The following is a 16055-nucleotide window of genomic DNA, read 5'->3' as shown; positions in this document are numbered from 1 at the left end:
ACACATATGAGGTAATGTTTCTTATACTCTATCCTATTATAAATTTAAACATTAATTTTGATAAAATTTGTAGACAAAACAGCAAATGCTGGGATCTAACATGTACCCTTGGACCTATATTCAAGAGACTGACCCATGATGATTATGAGTTCAGATGTATTCATAACTAATTAGTGACATACAAGCTTGACTGGATAGCAAATGACATATCAGTGGAATTTATGAAAACATAAAAAAATCCAGGAAAAATTTCACCACCATTTCACAGACACCATTCCTTAAAATGCATATTAAAATAATGTTTCACTTAGATGATGGACATCTCCTTCTATGTTTCAGCAGAAAAATACCTATCACTACGTAAAAGCACAATAGGACATGTACAAAAGTCACAGAGAGAAAACAAAGAGCACAAGATAAACTTCATTGAAAGGATCTGCTAAATGTATAGAACACTTTAATATCTCTTACTGACCAGAAACCATAATGGAGAAAAGTCCACCATCAGACTTGAGTGAAGATAGTAAATGAGTAACCTTCTTCTTGATGAAAAAGAAGAATTTCTGGACAATAAAGCCCACTGTGATGTCTAAAGTCTTTACCATATCATTTATATGAAGAAGAGTTTTCTCTTGCAGGAGTTCTTTCCTATTATCTGATGTTAAGATGATAAAAATGTATTTAAAATATTTACAGGGCTACGGACATAGACAAGCAGTTAGGTCAAGTTCATTGTCAGGATGAAGGTCAGGTTTTTGAGAACTTCCTGTAGTCCTGCAACAGAAACACCCAAGGGTCTAACCTTCTTGGAAGCTAGCATGAATATTCATATACCCACACAAAGGCACACTAAAATAACATAATTAAAATTAAAATATTTGGCTAAACGATTTTTCACTCATGAATGCTTTTCTCCTGTAAACATTCATTCCTGTAACCCAGTTGTTGAGGCATTTAAAGGCCTACTTCCAGAGTTTTCCTCATTTGTGATTTGGATCATGCAGTAGAAAACAAGAATGTAGACTTGAAGTTACAGAAATCAATCATTTTCAAATAGTGGCATCATTTGGGAAAATTTAGAAAATATTGTCATCCTGGAAGAAATGCCACAGGTTTGTTCCTGAGAGTATACATTCACACACTATTTCAAATTCCTACACCTGATTCATGCTACAAGCTGAGAATGTGAGTTCTTGGGTTCCCAATGTAGCTGTCATGTCTGATACTTCTTGTGACAACACTTTCAAGGTGAACATGTAACCGTCTGGAACCCAGAGTCACATTAAATTATTTTATTAATTGACTTAAATATTATGTTTTATCACAGACAGAGAAGAGGCACTCATATACATCTACAAAATTTTACATCTGGATAAGTGATAGGGAAGATGATGTTAACCAATCATCTTTAAGAAGTGGGACCTCATTAAGGTGTGGCTTCTTGGAGCCCAGGAGAAAAACTAGGATGGACCAGGTGCTCACTCTCTGGGTGATTTCCATGGAACACAGTGGAACTTGGACTTTCCATTCATGCGGTGTGAGTTTCCCCTTATAATAAGTAAAAATATAATTGTTTATCTTTACGCTAGCCTGGTTATTTCCAAAATCAAGCTAACTTCTACAGATAAGTGTATTTATATAATTAAAGAAAAGTGAGAAATCAAAAAGGGTTACCTTATCATTGAATTCACAGGACTTCTGTTCATATAATTTTGCAGGTGGAAACAAAATAGAGACTTCATATGGCTTGAATAGATTTGACACTTGTAGACTTGTTTTATTCCCAGTCTTATGTAAGTAAATGTGTATTGCCTAAAGATATTTCCAAAACAGTTATAGTCACATTCCCTTTAGGATGAATCTGCTCAGGCCCTCAGAATATTGTGATATGCAAAAGCCTTAAAAGACATCTTATCCACTAAAAGTTTACTCTTGTATAAAGACTACCAAGAAGAGGGAAACTTTACCACACTGATTGCACCTAAAGGGTTTGACAGGCTGGACTGTGGTGGCAAGGCCCTTTAATCCAACACTTGGGAGACAGAGACAGACAAATCTCTATGAGTTAAAGGCCAGCCTTGAGTATGAGTGAATTCCAGAACAGACTCCAATGCTACAGAGACACCCTGTCTCGAAAAACCAAAAAAGGATAAAAAAGAATTTCTTTGCAGTGTGATTTTTTTTCTCAAGATTTTAAAGCCTCATGACACATACAAAGTCTCTACCACATTGGCTAAAATTGTAGGGTTTCTATTCAGCATGTGTTCTTTGATGGATGTGTACACTTCTACGACATGCAAAGGCTTTACTACATTGATTACATTTATAAGGTTTCTCTCCAGTATGTGTTCTTTTATGTGTTTTCAGATTACTGAGTTGTGAAAAGGCTTTATCACATTGATTACATTCATAGGGTTTCTCTCTAGTATGTATTCTTTTATGTGTTTTTAGACTACTGATCCGTGAAAAGGCTTTACCACATTGATTACATTCATATGGCTTCTCTCCAGTATGTATTCTTTTATGTGTTTTTAGACTACTGATCCATGAAAAGGCTTTACCACATTGATTACATTCATATGGCTTCTCTCCAGTATGTATTCTTGTATGTCTTTTTAGAATATTGGCTTGTGAAAAGGCTTTATCACATTGATTACATTCATATGGCTTCTCTCCAGTATGTATTCTTTTATGTTTTTTTAGACTACTGATCTGTGAAAAGGCTTTATCACATTGATTACATTCAAATGGCTTCTCTCCAGTATGTATTCTTGTATGTCTTTTTAAAATATTGGCTTGTGAAAAGGCTTTATCACATTGATTACATTCATAGGGTTTCTCTCCAGTATGTATTCTTTTATGTTTTTTTAGACTACTGATCTGTGAAAAGGCTTTACCACATTGATTACATTCATATGGCTTCTCTCCAGTATGTATTCTTGTATGTCTTTTTAGAATATTGGCTTGTGAAAAGGCTTTATCACATTGATTACATTCATAGGGTTTCTCTCCAGTATGTATTCTTTTATGTGTTTTTAGACTACTGATCCGTAAAAAGGCTTTACCACATTGATTACATTCATATGGCTTCTCTCCAGTATGTATTCTTGTATGTCTTTTTAGAATATTGGCTTGTGAAAAGGCTTTATCACATTGATTACATTCATATGGCTTCTCTCCAGTATGTATTCTTTTATGTGTTTTTAGACTACTAATATATGAAAAGGCTTTATCACATTGATTACATTCAAATGGCTTCTCTCCAGTATGTGTTCTTTTATGTCTGTAAAGCTGACCATAACTCAAGAAAGCTTTATCACATTGATTACATTCAAAGGGCTTCTTTCCAGTATGTATTCTTTTGTGTACTTGGAGATTAGAGTGATCTGAAAAAGCCTTATTACATTGATTACATTCAAAGGGCTTCTCTACAGTATGGGTTCTTTTATGTCTGTGAAGCTCACCATGACTCACAAAAGCTTTATCACATTTATTACATTGATAAGGTTTCTCTCCAGTATGTGTCCTGTGATGTACTCGAAGACTACTGTTTTGTGAAAAGGCTTTACCACACTGATTACATATGTAGGGTTTCTCTCCAGTATGTGTTCTTTTATGTATTTGGAGACTATATTGTCGTGAAAAGGCTTTACCACATTGATTACATTCATAGGGTTTCTCTCCAGTATGTGTTCTTTGATGTACTCGAAGACTACTGTTCAGTGAAAAGGCTTTATCACATTGATTACATGTGTAGGGTTTCTCTCCAGTATGTGTTCTTGTATGAAGCTGGAGACTACTAATACATGAAAAGGCTTTACCACATTGATTAAATTCATAGGGTTTCTCTTTAGTGTGTGTTCTTTGATGTACTTGGAGTTTAGAGCATTTTGAAAAAGCTTTAACACATTGATTACATTCATAGGTTTTCTCTCCAGTATGTGCTCCTTTGTGAACTTGGAGCCTTCTGACATATAAAAAGTCTTTACAACATTGATTACATTCATTTGGTTTCTCTCCAACTTGTATTCTTTTAAGTATTTGGAGATAACTGGTACCTGCAAAGGCTTCAGCATATTGAATACCATCATATGGCTTCTCTGCAGAATGAATTTTTTCAAGCCTTTGAAAATGACTATAACATGCTAAGGCTTTATCACACTGAGTATATTCAGAGGATTTCTCTCCATTACGGTTTCTTTCATACCTGCAAAAATAATTGGCACATGTAAAAGTTTTACCATGTACATTACACTGATGAATCTTAATACCTGTATGAATTAATTTTATAATTATTTTTAATTGTAAAGACAAATCAGATTTTAAGTTTTACATTCTTTGTGCTATCTTTCAGTATGGGATGTTTTGTATCTCTGAAGAACCCTTGATGGTAAGGTTCTTTTTTTCAATGACCTATATTTATAACATCATTTTCTATGAGTTTTTTTTACATATTTGAAAGGAACTAGACTAACTCAGTTTTAAATAACCTTACATTCCTTTTGCATTCTTATGTTTTCCTGTAGTGCAATACCTACCACAAGAAAGTGTACTAGGACAAACAAAAGAAAATACACAGTCCAACACTCATAGGGCTTATCTTCAGTGTGAGTTTGCTGATGTCTTCCCAAGGAAGGTTGAAAACCAATTAAATATAATCTTACAGCACATTCAACAAATCTATCCAGTGGTGAAATACTAAATATCTTTCCTATCTTCTCAATATTCTGAAAGAGATACAGTCCCTCTTTCCATTTTGGTAACATCACTTGTGACATATGACATTCTTATTAAAGGAAGAATTGTCTGTGAATTCATACAGTTTGGCTTTCTGTTCCTCACAGACATGTGGTATAGGAATCATGGTTTCTCCACAAGAGCCTTATTGACTCTCATAAACTAATTCTTTCAGTAAGTTTGGCAATGTCACAAGTACATGAGTAACACTCTTTTTACTACAGACTATTTTTTGTACAGTTTTAAACATACACTTATTATCTACTCAATGTGTATATGAGTATTCCTTGTGCAATATCTGAGTGCTATGAAACTAAATGGATTGGCAACTCTACAGCATAGTTTTCATAGGGCTATGATTCAAATGGTGGTATCAGTTAAGGAATCATCTTTTCTCTTCTGATTTTAGAGGAATGCATTGGAAACACCAACCAGTTATGTCATATTGAGGCATGTGATTTTATGAGAAATTAATAATCATCAATATACCTTAAGCTGTGCTTATATATACTATTGTTACTCTTTAAATCTTCCAGGTCAAATTAAAATTTCTTCAGAGACAAATATATACCAAGTTGCAAATAAAAATTACCTTCCATGTTTTCTAGCACTTTGAAAATGCTCTTCAAAATTATGGTCTTCCCATCTGTTCCCTAAAATATAGTAATAGAAAGGAGATAATATAATAATGGATATTGTACAAAATTGAATATCTTAAGTGAAATATGCCTTAGTTATTTGGCTCATTCTTACTCTTTCTCAAACACAAATATACAAAACTATTAATAAATAATACAGTTGTCCCCTTTTGTTAAAATGTGAAGGAAAGTTCACAATCTTACCAATAGCAGTGATGTTCCTGTATATCTCCAGCATCACATCTTTGTAGAGACTCTTTTGGGAAGGATTCAGCAAAACCCACTCATCCTCAGTGAAGTCAATGTGCACATCCTCATAGGTCACCGAATTCTAGAATAATCCAACCAACAGTAAAACAAAGTTTGATCCTGACATTGGCTACTTCTTTTAAAATGATATATTTGCATAATGATTCTGCTTCCCACAGTTCTTCCATGACATTTCATTATAATGTAATCACCAGTCACTTTAGAAGGAAATTGAAGAAGAGGTTCATATGAGTCATTTCTTGGCCCTTTAAATTGGATACAGCCTTGAGAAAAAATGCCAATGAACAGACATACAGAGAGAGACAAGCAGATCAACACTACTGAGAAAATATTATAGAAATAGTAAGAACAGTGATTATCTAGAAAAGAGATGGAAAATGGGTATATTGAGTTGGATGTCAGTCAAAGCCTGTGCAAAGAGTTACAGATAAGCTACAATTACAAATGGATAAAACCCATTATCTATCAAAAAATCATTCAAATAAAAAACATAAAAAAACCAGAGGTTTTACTGAAGTTCTTACACAAAGTTTTGTATTCACTTTAGTTATATATTCATCGTCCAGAAACTGCAGTGGGCCAGTTTATGCTGTTTCATAATATGATCTTAATAAAGGGATTGCATGTTTAACAGTTACAAATGGACCAAAGAAAACATCAGCCCTGCAAATGATGATCATAAAGAGCATATAGTAAGGGAGACAGGTCAGCCATTAAACAGTCTTGCTGTCCTTGCAGATAAGTGGTCACAATTGCCAATACAAGGAGGCTTGTAATTATCCATTACTTCAACTTCATAGGTTCTGAGGCCTTTTGTGACTACCATGAGGAACAGGCATACATGTGGTACATACCCTTCTATATAGATACAACCTCATATTCATTGAAAGCATTCAAAACAAAAAAATTAGAGGCAGGAAGAAAGGCAGCCACCAACAGTGCAAAGATTCAGAAGGCAGAGGTATTAATGTCACAGATACTACTCTCCTGGGAAAGAGAATAATGCCCTCCACCACACTTCAAATATCAAGATGTAGGTGAAGTTCAGCATAGAAATTTATGCTTGAAATGTACAAAAACCTACATTTCAGGATCATCAGACAATAAAACAACACACACACACACACACACACTCACGCACACACACAAAGTATGTTTCATAAATCCCTCTGTGCAGAAGCCAGGATCATTTGTATTTCTGAGTTGAGAACAGCAAGGTCTAAGGAGCTACATTCAGGACCCAGAGCTACACAGAAAAACATTGTCGTTCAAAAACAAAGTAAAAACAAAAAAATTAAAATACAAATCAGGACAGCAAAAGGCTTAAGAGTGAATAGCAATTGCTTCAACTGCATGCTATGTCATTTATTGATACTATCTATAATGGCGGTGAAGTCATGACAGCAGGACACAAATAACCCCAAAAGGATTGAGGCTATAAACAGGTAAATCTAATCCCCAATATGGGAATTTCATCCAAAAGATTTCTCCTACTAAATATTCCACAAATACAACAAAGAAGAGCACTCCAGAGAGACAAGTATTCAACCACTTCTAATCTGGGGACTTTTCCTTTGATCAACTACATTCTCACTCTGACCCATAAATAATTATAGTCATCCAATTATAAAAAAAGTATTTAGTCTAACTTCAATAATTGTCATAGGCTGGAACAGTTCCTGAAGTGTTTCAATGTGAATGATATAGACCTGACTTGGCCATAAGCCAGCCCAATAAAGCCACACCTAATAGTGCCACTCCCTGGTAGATTATTGGGTCTAAATACATTCAAATTACCAGAGTGGTTTATCTGAGTCTTAAGGTAGATAGATTCCCAATTATCTGAGGAAATGCCATATTGATTTCCATAGTGGCTATAGCTATACAGGTTTGCATTCCCAGCAGCAATGGAGGAATGTTCTCCTTATCCAACATCCTTGCCAGCATGAGTTGTCCCTTGTGTTAGTGAACCCAGCTATTCTGACAGGTATAAGATGAATTCTAAAAGCTCTTTTGATGCATATTTTATTGATGGCTAAGTATATTGAACATTTAGTTAAGTGTTTCTAAGACAATTTAGAATCATCTATTTATAACTTCTTGTTTAAATCTGTATCACATTTTTATTAAATTAATTTATTTCTTGATGTGTTGCTTCTTGAGTTCTTTTGCTTCTGAGCAACTAAACCCAAACTACATAGACAAACATGATGTGTACTCATTGTAAGTGGATATTAGCTGTTGAGTAAAGAATAATCACAATACAATTTACAGACTCAGAATGGGTAAGTGATAAAGATGGCTATAGTGGGGGGGCATGGATCGAAAACAGGAAGATTAAATAGACTAGATATTGTGGGTGTACTCACAGCAAGGATTATAGAAGTGGAGGTATGGAAAGGGAAAACACAGCAAGAAATTACTAGAATAGGAAAGCTTTCAAGGGTTGATGTTGAAACAGTACAGTAACAACTTTCTGCAATCTTTGAGGGTGACTAAGTGAGGACTCCCTATAACTCAGAAATATGGAGCCTGTACTGGCCATCTTCTGTAATCAAATATGGCTCCCAGGGGTGGGACTAGGAAGCCAAGCCATCCACAAAATATTGGACATACACTTGTTGTGTATGGAAGATGTATCAGGAAAATGGTGGCTCAAGATCTGTGTAGTGGCTAACCAATGACCTGCCCAACTTGAGGTTCAGGTGGCTAGGAAGAACACCTAGATGGGCAGGATCCAGAAGATTGATGGCTCAGAGAACTAGGGTAGAAACAAATACAAGTAACAATAAAGAAAAAAGTCAATGTAATGATACCTAATTCCATGACCAATAGCCCTTCAGGTCTCCAATCCTCTTTAGCTTTGTTGAGAGCAGCACACTTCTTTTTCTTGGGCTGGTTCTATTGCACATTAATAACTCTCCTTGGGAGGTATCCTATGACCCTGGAATCTCTAACATCTTAGGTAATTAAAGAATTCCAACCTTCCAATATTCAGATCCTCTCAATATCTTCTGTACTCTTCCATAGGCTTTGGGTCAATACACTGACTCTGCCCTCTGCAGTACACACACACCTGGTCTTCTAGACTCTGACTGGCTCAATTCCACTGCTACCGATGATTTGGTGGTCATCTCACAGTGCTGGCCTCTCCAGACACTGGGGTCTTCTGTTGTAATTGGGTTTCATTTTCACCAGTGTTTCTCATAGAATCTCCTAAGGGTTCCACACCTCATGGCATGACCCTTACAGTCCTGGTCATTCAACTGCCAATGAGACTGCACCTTCAGTGATGTCCTTTCCTGGCCTCTCACAGTGCTGAGCCTTACATTCATCAATACCTTCAAAACCAGTACCACCCGGTCTATCTTTTCCAGCATTCTGTCTTTCACTTTATAAGCTTGGCTGTCCTGAACCTTGATCTGTAAACTAGGCTGTGCTTGAACTAACAGAGGTATGCAGGCCTCTGTGTTCGGAGTGCTCAGATTAAAGTCAAGGTGCGACCACCTCCTCAGGCCACTAATCCCTTTATTCTATTTCTTAATCTGTTGATGATTTAAATAAATTCCACTTTTGGGGGCCCTTATCTCCTCAAGTATGTTTCCTAGCTCAGCTGCTCCTTTTATTATGTATCTTCAGTAGAGTTATCACTAACATCCACTTGGCAGAGTCTATCTTAAGCTGTGTTGAGAATTCTGCCAATGGAATTAATCAAAATCTCCTTACCTTAGCCTCAGGCAGATTCTTTGAACCAAGGCACTTTCTTTACCAAAATATCACAAGAATCATTTCTAAAGAACATACTAAAAGTTTTCTCTGAAAACTCTTGAGCTGGCTCCTGATATTTCATATGGTTATCAAGGTCTCTCTCTCCCATGCTCCTCCTAGTATGACCCTGTATGCAGTGCCAAATGCATTCCGTCCTTTTCTTAAGCCAAAGAATCAAAGGCCTTAGTATTCTAAACAAAAGCATGGTTAGGACTAGCACAGCAATACCCAAGTCCCTAGGACCAACTTCTGTTTTAGTTTTTTTGGGGGGGGGAGTGGGTGGGTAATGAGACACCATGACCAGCGAAATATTTAATCGAGGTGGCTCAATTTCAGAGGTTGAGTTAATTATCATCATGGCTGGGAGCATGTAAGCAGGCAGCCAAATGTGATACTTCAGCAGAGAGTCCTTAGTTCTTAGCTCAGAGAAAACAGGACATAGTTGACACACTGGGAAGTATCCTGAGAATAGGAGACCTCAAAAACCCTCAGTGGCATACTTCCTCTAACAACACCATGCCAAGCCCAAAATGGCCACACCTCCCACTACTTCCACTCCCTAAGAGATTATAGGGGCCAACTATATCCAAACTACCACAGTGGTAGTCTTGAGGTCGATAGATTAATAATTCTCTGAGGAACTGCCATATTGTTTTCCATACTAGCTATATAGGTTTGAATTCCAAGCAGCAATGGGGGAGTTTTCCCTTTTCTCCATATTTTTGCCAGTATGAGATGTCACTTGTGTTATTGATCCTAGCCAATCTGACAGGTATAAGATGAATCAGTATAGTAGTTTTGATTTGTATATCCTTGATAGCTAAGGATGTTGAACATTTATTTATGTTTCTTTAAGCCACTAAAGTTTATCTATTTAGAATTCTTAATTTTGATCTACACCACATTTTTATTTATTGGATTTGTTGATATCTAGTTTCCTCAGTTTTATTTTATTCTGAGCAAGTAAATCTGGAACCACACAGACAAACATGATATGTACTCATATATATGTGGATATTAGCAGTTGAGTAAAGAATAATCACTGCACAATCCAGACTCAAGGAGGATAAGTAACAAGAATGGCTGTAGCAGGGGATGCATGGAGCCCACATGAAAAGAGGAAATAGACTAGATTTTATGGGTGAACAGGGAATAGCAAGAGTAACAAGCATGGGGCAAATGGAGGGATGTTTGTAGAATATACAGGGAGAGATGGCTGGAACAGGAAATCTTTAAAGTTGATGTGGAAACCTAATACAGTAGAAACTTTTTGCTAGCTAAGAGAACAAACCTAGTGAGGACTCCCAGTAACTAAAACTATTGAACCTGAACCTGTCATCTTCTTTAATGACATATAACTCCAGGTGGTGGGAATAGAAAAGAAAGCCAGCCACAAAATATTTGATACACATTTGTGCTGTCTGGAAAATATACCAGGAAATTGGTGGCTCACATTGGTGTAGTGGCAAACCAATGACTGGCGTAACTTAAAGCCTAAGCAAAAAGAGACAACCCATGACCAACACTGCCTTCATGGCACGGAACAAGAAGTTCAATAGTTCAGAGTTTGAGTAGAACAAAATACAAGTAACAAAAAAGAAAATAATGGTCAATATAATGATTCCTAGCTCTATTCTGATAAAGTCATAGATTGTTTTCTAGCCTGATTGTCAACAGAGGGCCTTCCTCTGAAAACTGATTATGGCAAATGCAAAGAACTTCACTCAAACACTAGCTGAAGCACTTGGAAACAAGCAGAAATTTGGGGGAGGGGTTTTTAGAAGCCAGAGGTGTCAAGGACAGCAAAACACAAAATTTACAGAATAAACTAAGCAGAGATCATAAGGGCTTAGAGAGCCTGACAGAGCAATTATGGAGCTTGCAGTGTCTGAGTTCTATCCTCTCAATGTATGCTGTGGTTGCTTTGCTTGGTGTTTTTGTGGGACTGCTAACTTTAAGAGTGTTTCTGACTTGTTTGCTTGCTCTTGGGACTATTTTCCTTTTACTGGGCTGTGTAATCATGCATGGATATGAAGGTTTGTGTCTAGTCTTATTGTATCTTGTCATGGTGTTTGTTGACATTCCTAGGAGGGTGCTCTTTCTGAAGGGAATCAGAGGAACAGAGGATCTGGGTCAGTGGGAATATTGGGGACTAGGGAGTTTAGACAGGGTTGAGGCTGTGGTCAGATTGTACTGTATGAGAAGAGAATAAATAAAGAGAATAAACAGAGAAATGAAAATGATTTTAATCTGACTTCAAAACCTTGACAATCTTTAACAGCCAAAATATTGTTCAAATATCCAAAGTTTCTTCTGATACTCAAGATAAAATATTGTCTTGTGACATCTTTTAAAATCAATAAACAAAGTAAACCTTTCAGACATAAAATGACACCAGCCCAAATACCTCCTCAGGTTTCAGAACTGGATATCTATGGCAAGCAAGGTTCTCAAGGTAAAACATTTAACTCAAGTACATTACCTCTGCATCTTCTTTATTTTTCATGCTAGAGGAAAAATGAAGTGAAGGGGGCATGGAGGAGAGGAGGAATAAGGAGAAGAAAGGAGAGTAAGGGCAAGCAGTAGAAGTAGGGGAGGCGAAGAAGAGTAAGAGTAAGGGCAGATCTCCATGAGAATTCTAGTTTTTACAGACATAGTTGGAAAATTCCATAGGCAAGGACAACACTTGAAGAGTCCAAGAAATAAATAAATATGGATTCCAAAAATGAGGAATACATATATAGTTGCAAGTCTGGGAGAATGAGAACAGACCATCAGCAGCTTTTCCAGCAGATCAAGGATCATTCACTTACAGGGAGCTATTTTCTCAGATGTTTGTGAAGCTTAGATTATTTTACGACTGGCTGTTTCATTTACAAGACTCCCCCCTATAAATTTAGAATGGTGTCCTGGCCAGTCCTGATAAACGACAGAGGTGAACTGAGCTAACCTTTAGGAGACAGAGATAAGGTGACCTTTGGGTCAGATACTGTCTCCGTTATGGACAACTGGCACCACAGCAGGGTATTTTATGGGATACATCTGGTCAAGAGACTAGCTGACCGGACTAAGATCTCAGACCTCCTTATCACAGCTGTCAAATTGATGAAGTATACCTTGCGAGAAAACCTGGGAACAGACAAATGGGACTGTCCCCAAGATGACCCAAGCCCCTACCAATAGAATTACTGTTACTAAGCCCCCCGCCCATGTAACCTGTAAACCTATAAAAGCTGAACAAAAAGCCGGATCGGTGTGATCAGTTGGCGAGACCTTCTGATTCACCCACAGACGCCTGTGAAATTAATAAAATAACCTCATGCTAATTGCATCTGTTGGTTTGGGTCATCGAGTTAAGGGGGAAATCGCTACCCTTGAAAACGAGGGTCTTTTCACACTAATATGCATATCAAAATCACAAAAGTGGCAGGTAGAACCTGACAAAGCAGTACTCCAGAACAGGTGACCTGACTTAGGAAAGAGCCAGCATCCAAAGGGAAGTATCTGACATTCCAAGCCCTTAGATAAAGTTATTAAATATCCCTGAATCCTGGATTCACCCATAGTTCTCATCTAATCTCTGCTGTGATACATACCTCTGGGAACACCCAGATTTGTTAGTAAAGGTGGGGCACGTTGCCTTCCTGCTCAGTGCCTGTCTTCTATGGAAATTTTTATGTGGTCTGTTAGCAAATAGTGGTGTGGGATTGATTCTATGTAAATCTGACTGTTTGAACAAAGAATGAATGCCATTGCTCCAAGGCCTCATTGTGTGGGGAAATGGAGCAAGGTCAGTCCACTGATTAAGCAGAGGTTCACTGCCTTGTTGTACAGAGAATGTGGCCCATTTCAAAAAGAAGAATGGTGGCTAACAAGGTTTTTACAGATATGATGGTGACTTTTCCAAAAGACAAGTGTTCCCACAGCTCTGCAAAATAGGTTGTTCCATGGGGATGAGTACATATACACTTCCCATGGATCTGCCTATTGGTCTGTGCATTGACTGTATACTCTTGTGGGCTCCAATAAATTTTAACAGCTACAAAAGCAGGAAATCTTGCATGTTGCTTCCTTCCCTCCCCTTTCTGCACTCTGCCTTCAGCAGCTTCAGAGTAGGTAAATGGACTCAATTCTTTCACATATCTGTCTTCAATTACGAGTCCCCAGGAAAAGTCAGATGGATTAGAGGACTCTCATTAACTGGTCTATTTTTTCTTTTCAGTGACCAGTCAAAGCCCAGCCTGGAAGGAGTTGCAAGAATGTTTTCCCAGCAGAGGGCAACAGAGGCACAATTAGCTGTGTTCAAAGCAATTCTCAGGTACATAATGTGGGGGCAAGCCTGAGCTAGAAAACACACTGATATGAAGACAAATCAGTAAATCAACAGCACTTGGAAAAAACAGGAATATAAACTTTAATAACACTAGGCTGTTTCTAGCACTGCTAGGAGTGTCCCTGGGCTTGAGGAGGAGCTATGTTCCTTCTCCATGAGTTGGAACATAAATGGAAAGACGTCATTGATCAAGCCATCTCTCAACACAACAGTTTTTTGTCTTTTCAAATAGTTGTCACCTTGTCTCATCATGTGCATTTGGCAGAACTATAATTATCTCAAAAAAACCCTGGAACTTTAAGTCACACCATGCCCTAATGTTCATTATGATCCTATAATGCCTTCCTTGAGTAGCAGGTGAGATGTTTGTTATTGATTTGGTGATGGGTGTGGTGGCTGTTTATAAATCATTGGTGTCTTTATCGTGGTTTAGAGGCCAAATGCTTGAACAATCCTGTAAACAATTTTGTATTCCAGCATCCTAATCTCTAACAGGCCTTGTTAGCATCCTACTTATCTTTGGGTAATTTAGAGGCAGCTCTCCCTCAGCTAACGATCTCCTAAGCATTGGTGAAGCCTTTATATCAACAATTCTGCTCTTCTCCATCACAGGTTAGTAGTGGTGTGGGAACGAACGCAATAATGCCATTTACAAACTCCACAAAATTAACTCCAATGCATCTTACTCCTCAATGTTAAATGGAAAGGGCAAAGCTTCTGAAAGATTATAGAAAAACTAGCCATCTCCACGTTTGGACCTTGCCTTCTATACGTATCAAAATGTGAACCACAAAAATGTTTCTAACACACAGTTCCCTGCTGGATGCTTTTCACAGATGCAGCCCACAGAGGGAAGTTATTTAAAGGAAAGACTTGTTTCCGGGGAGTTGCAAGGACCACATGGAACCTCAGAGAACACTGATGGTGGCAGCAGATTCCTACCCTGACTCAGCAAGGGACTGCCACACTGTCTCCCATGGCTCACGGTTCTCTCTTCCCACATCGTGGAACAGCAAACCCCTTACTCACCATGCTGTGGATTCCATGCTCCCCCATGCTCTCCTCACAGCACCCTGCAGTAGCACTCACAGCACAGAAAGCAATCCACTGGTGCCTGCCTTGCTGTAAAATCAAGCAGGCAACATGGCGCCAGGAAGTGTCCCACATGACTTTTGACTGACAGGTCTGCATGGAGGCCCTGATTGGCTAGTGAGGCTTGAGTGATAGGAGCACCTCTCTGATCCTTACAGTGTGCTTAAAGACACAGTACAGAGTTCTTTGTCCCTGGCTTCCATCCCAGACCCAGAAGTTTACGGATCTGCAGACATATGAATTTCAATATCACTTATGCATCTTTCAAGTAGAAGACACAGCTATCTTCCTGCAATCCACAACCACACTGCCTTCATCCTCCTGGACATGATGTGGCTGGCTAGTACAGCTCATTACACAATGTGGAGTACACCGATTCTCCTGTTCAAAAGATGGAAGAGAGCAGAATACTAATAAGTACAGATTTTAGGAAACCAAAGATGATGTTTGTTCTGTGACTTCAGGCTGACATCAGCAATCACAGGCAGTTCTGGCAGCCATGAGAGCAACCCAATCACCAAATTCCATCCAAGATGATATATTTTTATCCTGCCAGAAGACTGGGTGAAAACTTCATTGCATTGCTATATTTATTTCTGAATTTCTGGTCAAACTCTTCAATAAATAGTAAAAAGTGTAATCTTTATGGTAAGTTGAATACTTACAGAATATGGGGCTAGGAAGAATGATTTCATGGGCATTATGGTGAGCCAGCACATTTTCCTTAGTGGCAAGTACAAAATTACTTGCGGTATTCCAGGTTCTCTACGTGAACAGGACTGGTAGATGGAACTTTCCGTGTATGTAGAAAGTAGATTTATTAGAATGCCTCAGAAGCTGTGGTCCAGTTATTCCAACAATGGCTGCCTACCAATGGAAAGCTGAAGAATTCCGCAGGTTTTTTTGGTCCATGAATCAGGATGTGTCAGCAAGTTTTCAGTATCCAGGATTATTCTGAAGAAGTAGGCTCTAATGCTATGAAAGGAATGAATTAGTATCCAGAGTTATGTCAAGCAGGCAAACAGAGAGAGTGCTTTCTTCTTTAATATCCCTATATAAATAGACTGCCACCAAAAGGTGTGATCCAGATTATAGGTGGAATTTTTTTTTGATTGATTGTTTTCTTGATTTTTGTTTTCTTGAGACATTGTTTATCTGTGTTGGCCTGTATCACATTCTCTAAACAAGGCTGGTCACAAACTCAGAAAATCCAACTG

At 37.9% G+C, this 16055-nt stretch overlaps 1 protein-coding gene across 1 annotated transcript; it reads right to left on the bottom strand.

Annotated features, from left to right (window-relative positions):
• Positions 1–2325: 2325 nt before the first annotated feature.
• Positions 2326–14913, bottom strand: LOC119824380 (zinc finger protein 431-like; the record flags this gene model as incomplete). The annotated part of the gene is made up of 6 exons (XM_042055852.1): positions 14776–14913; positions 5580–5706; positions 5330–5390; positions 4059–4207; positions 2797–3815; positions 2326–2712 (listed from the first exon to the last, which is right to left on the bottom strand). Coding segments are annotated over exons 1-6 (1881 nt in total), but the record flags the coding sequence as incomplete, so codon positions are not given.
• Positions 14914–16055: the final 1142 nt, after the last annotated feature.

Source organism: Arvicola amphibius, chromosome 10, assembly GCF_903992535.2.
Source record: "Arvicola amphibius chromosome 10, mArvAmp1.2, whole genome shotgun sequence".
Taxonomy (NCBI): domain Eukaryota; kingdom Metazoa; phylum Chordata; class Mammalia; order Rodentia; family Cricetidae; genus Arvicola; species Arvicola amphibius.
The sequence above is the reverse complement of the archived record's forward strand: the minus strand, read 5'-3'. Positions and strand labels throughout refer to the sequence as shown.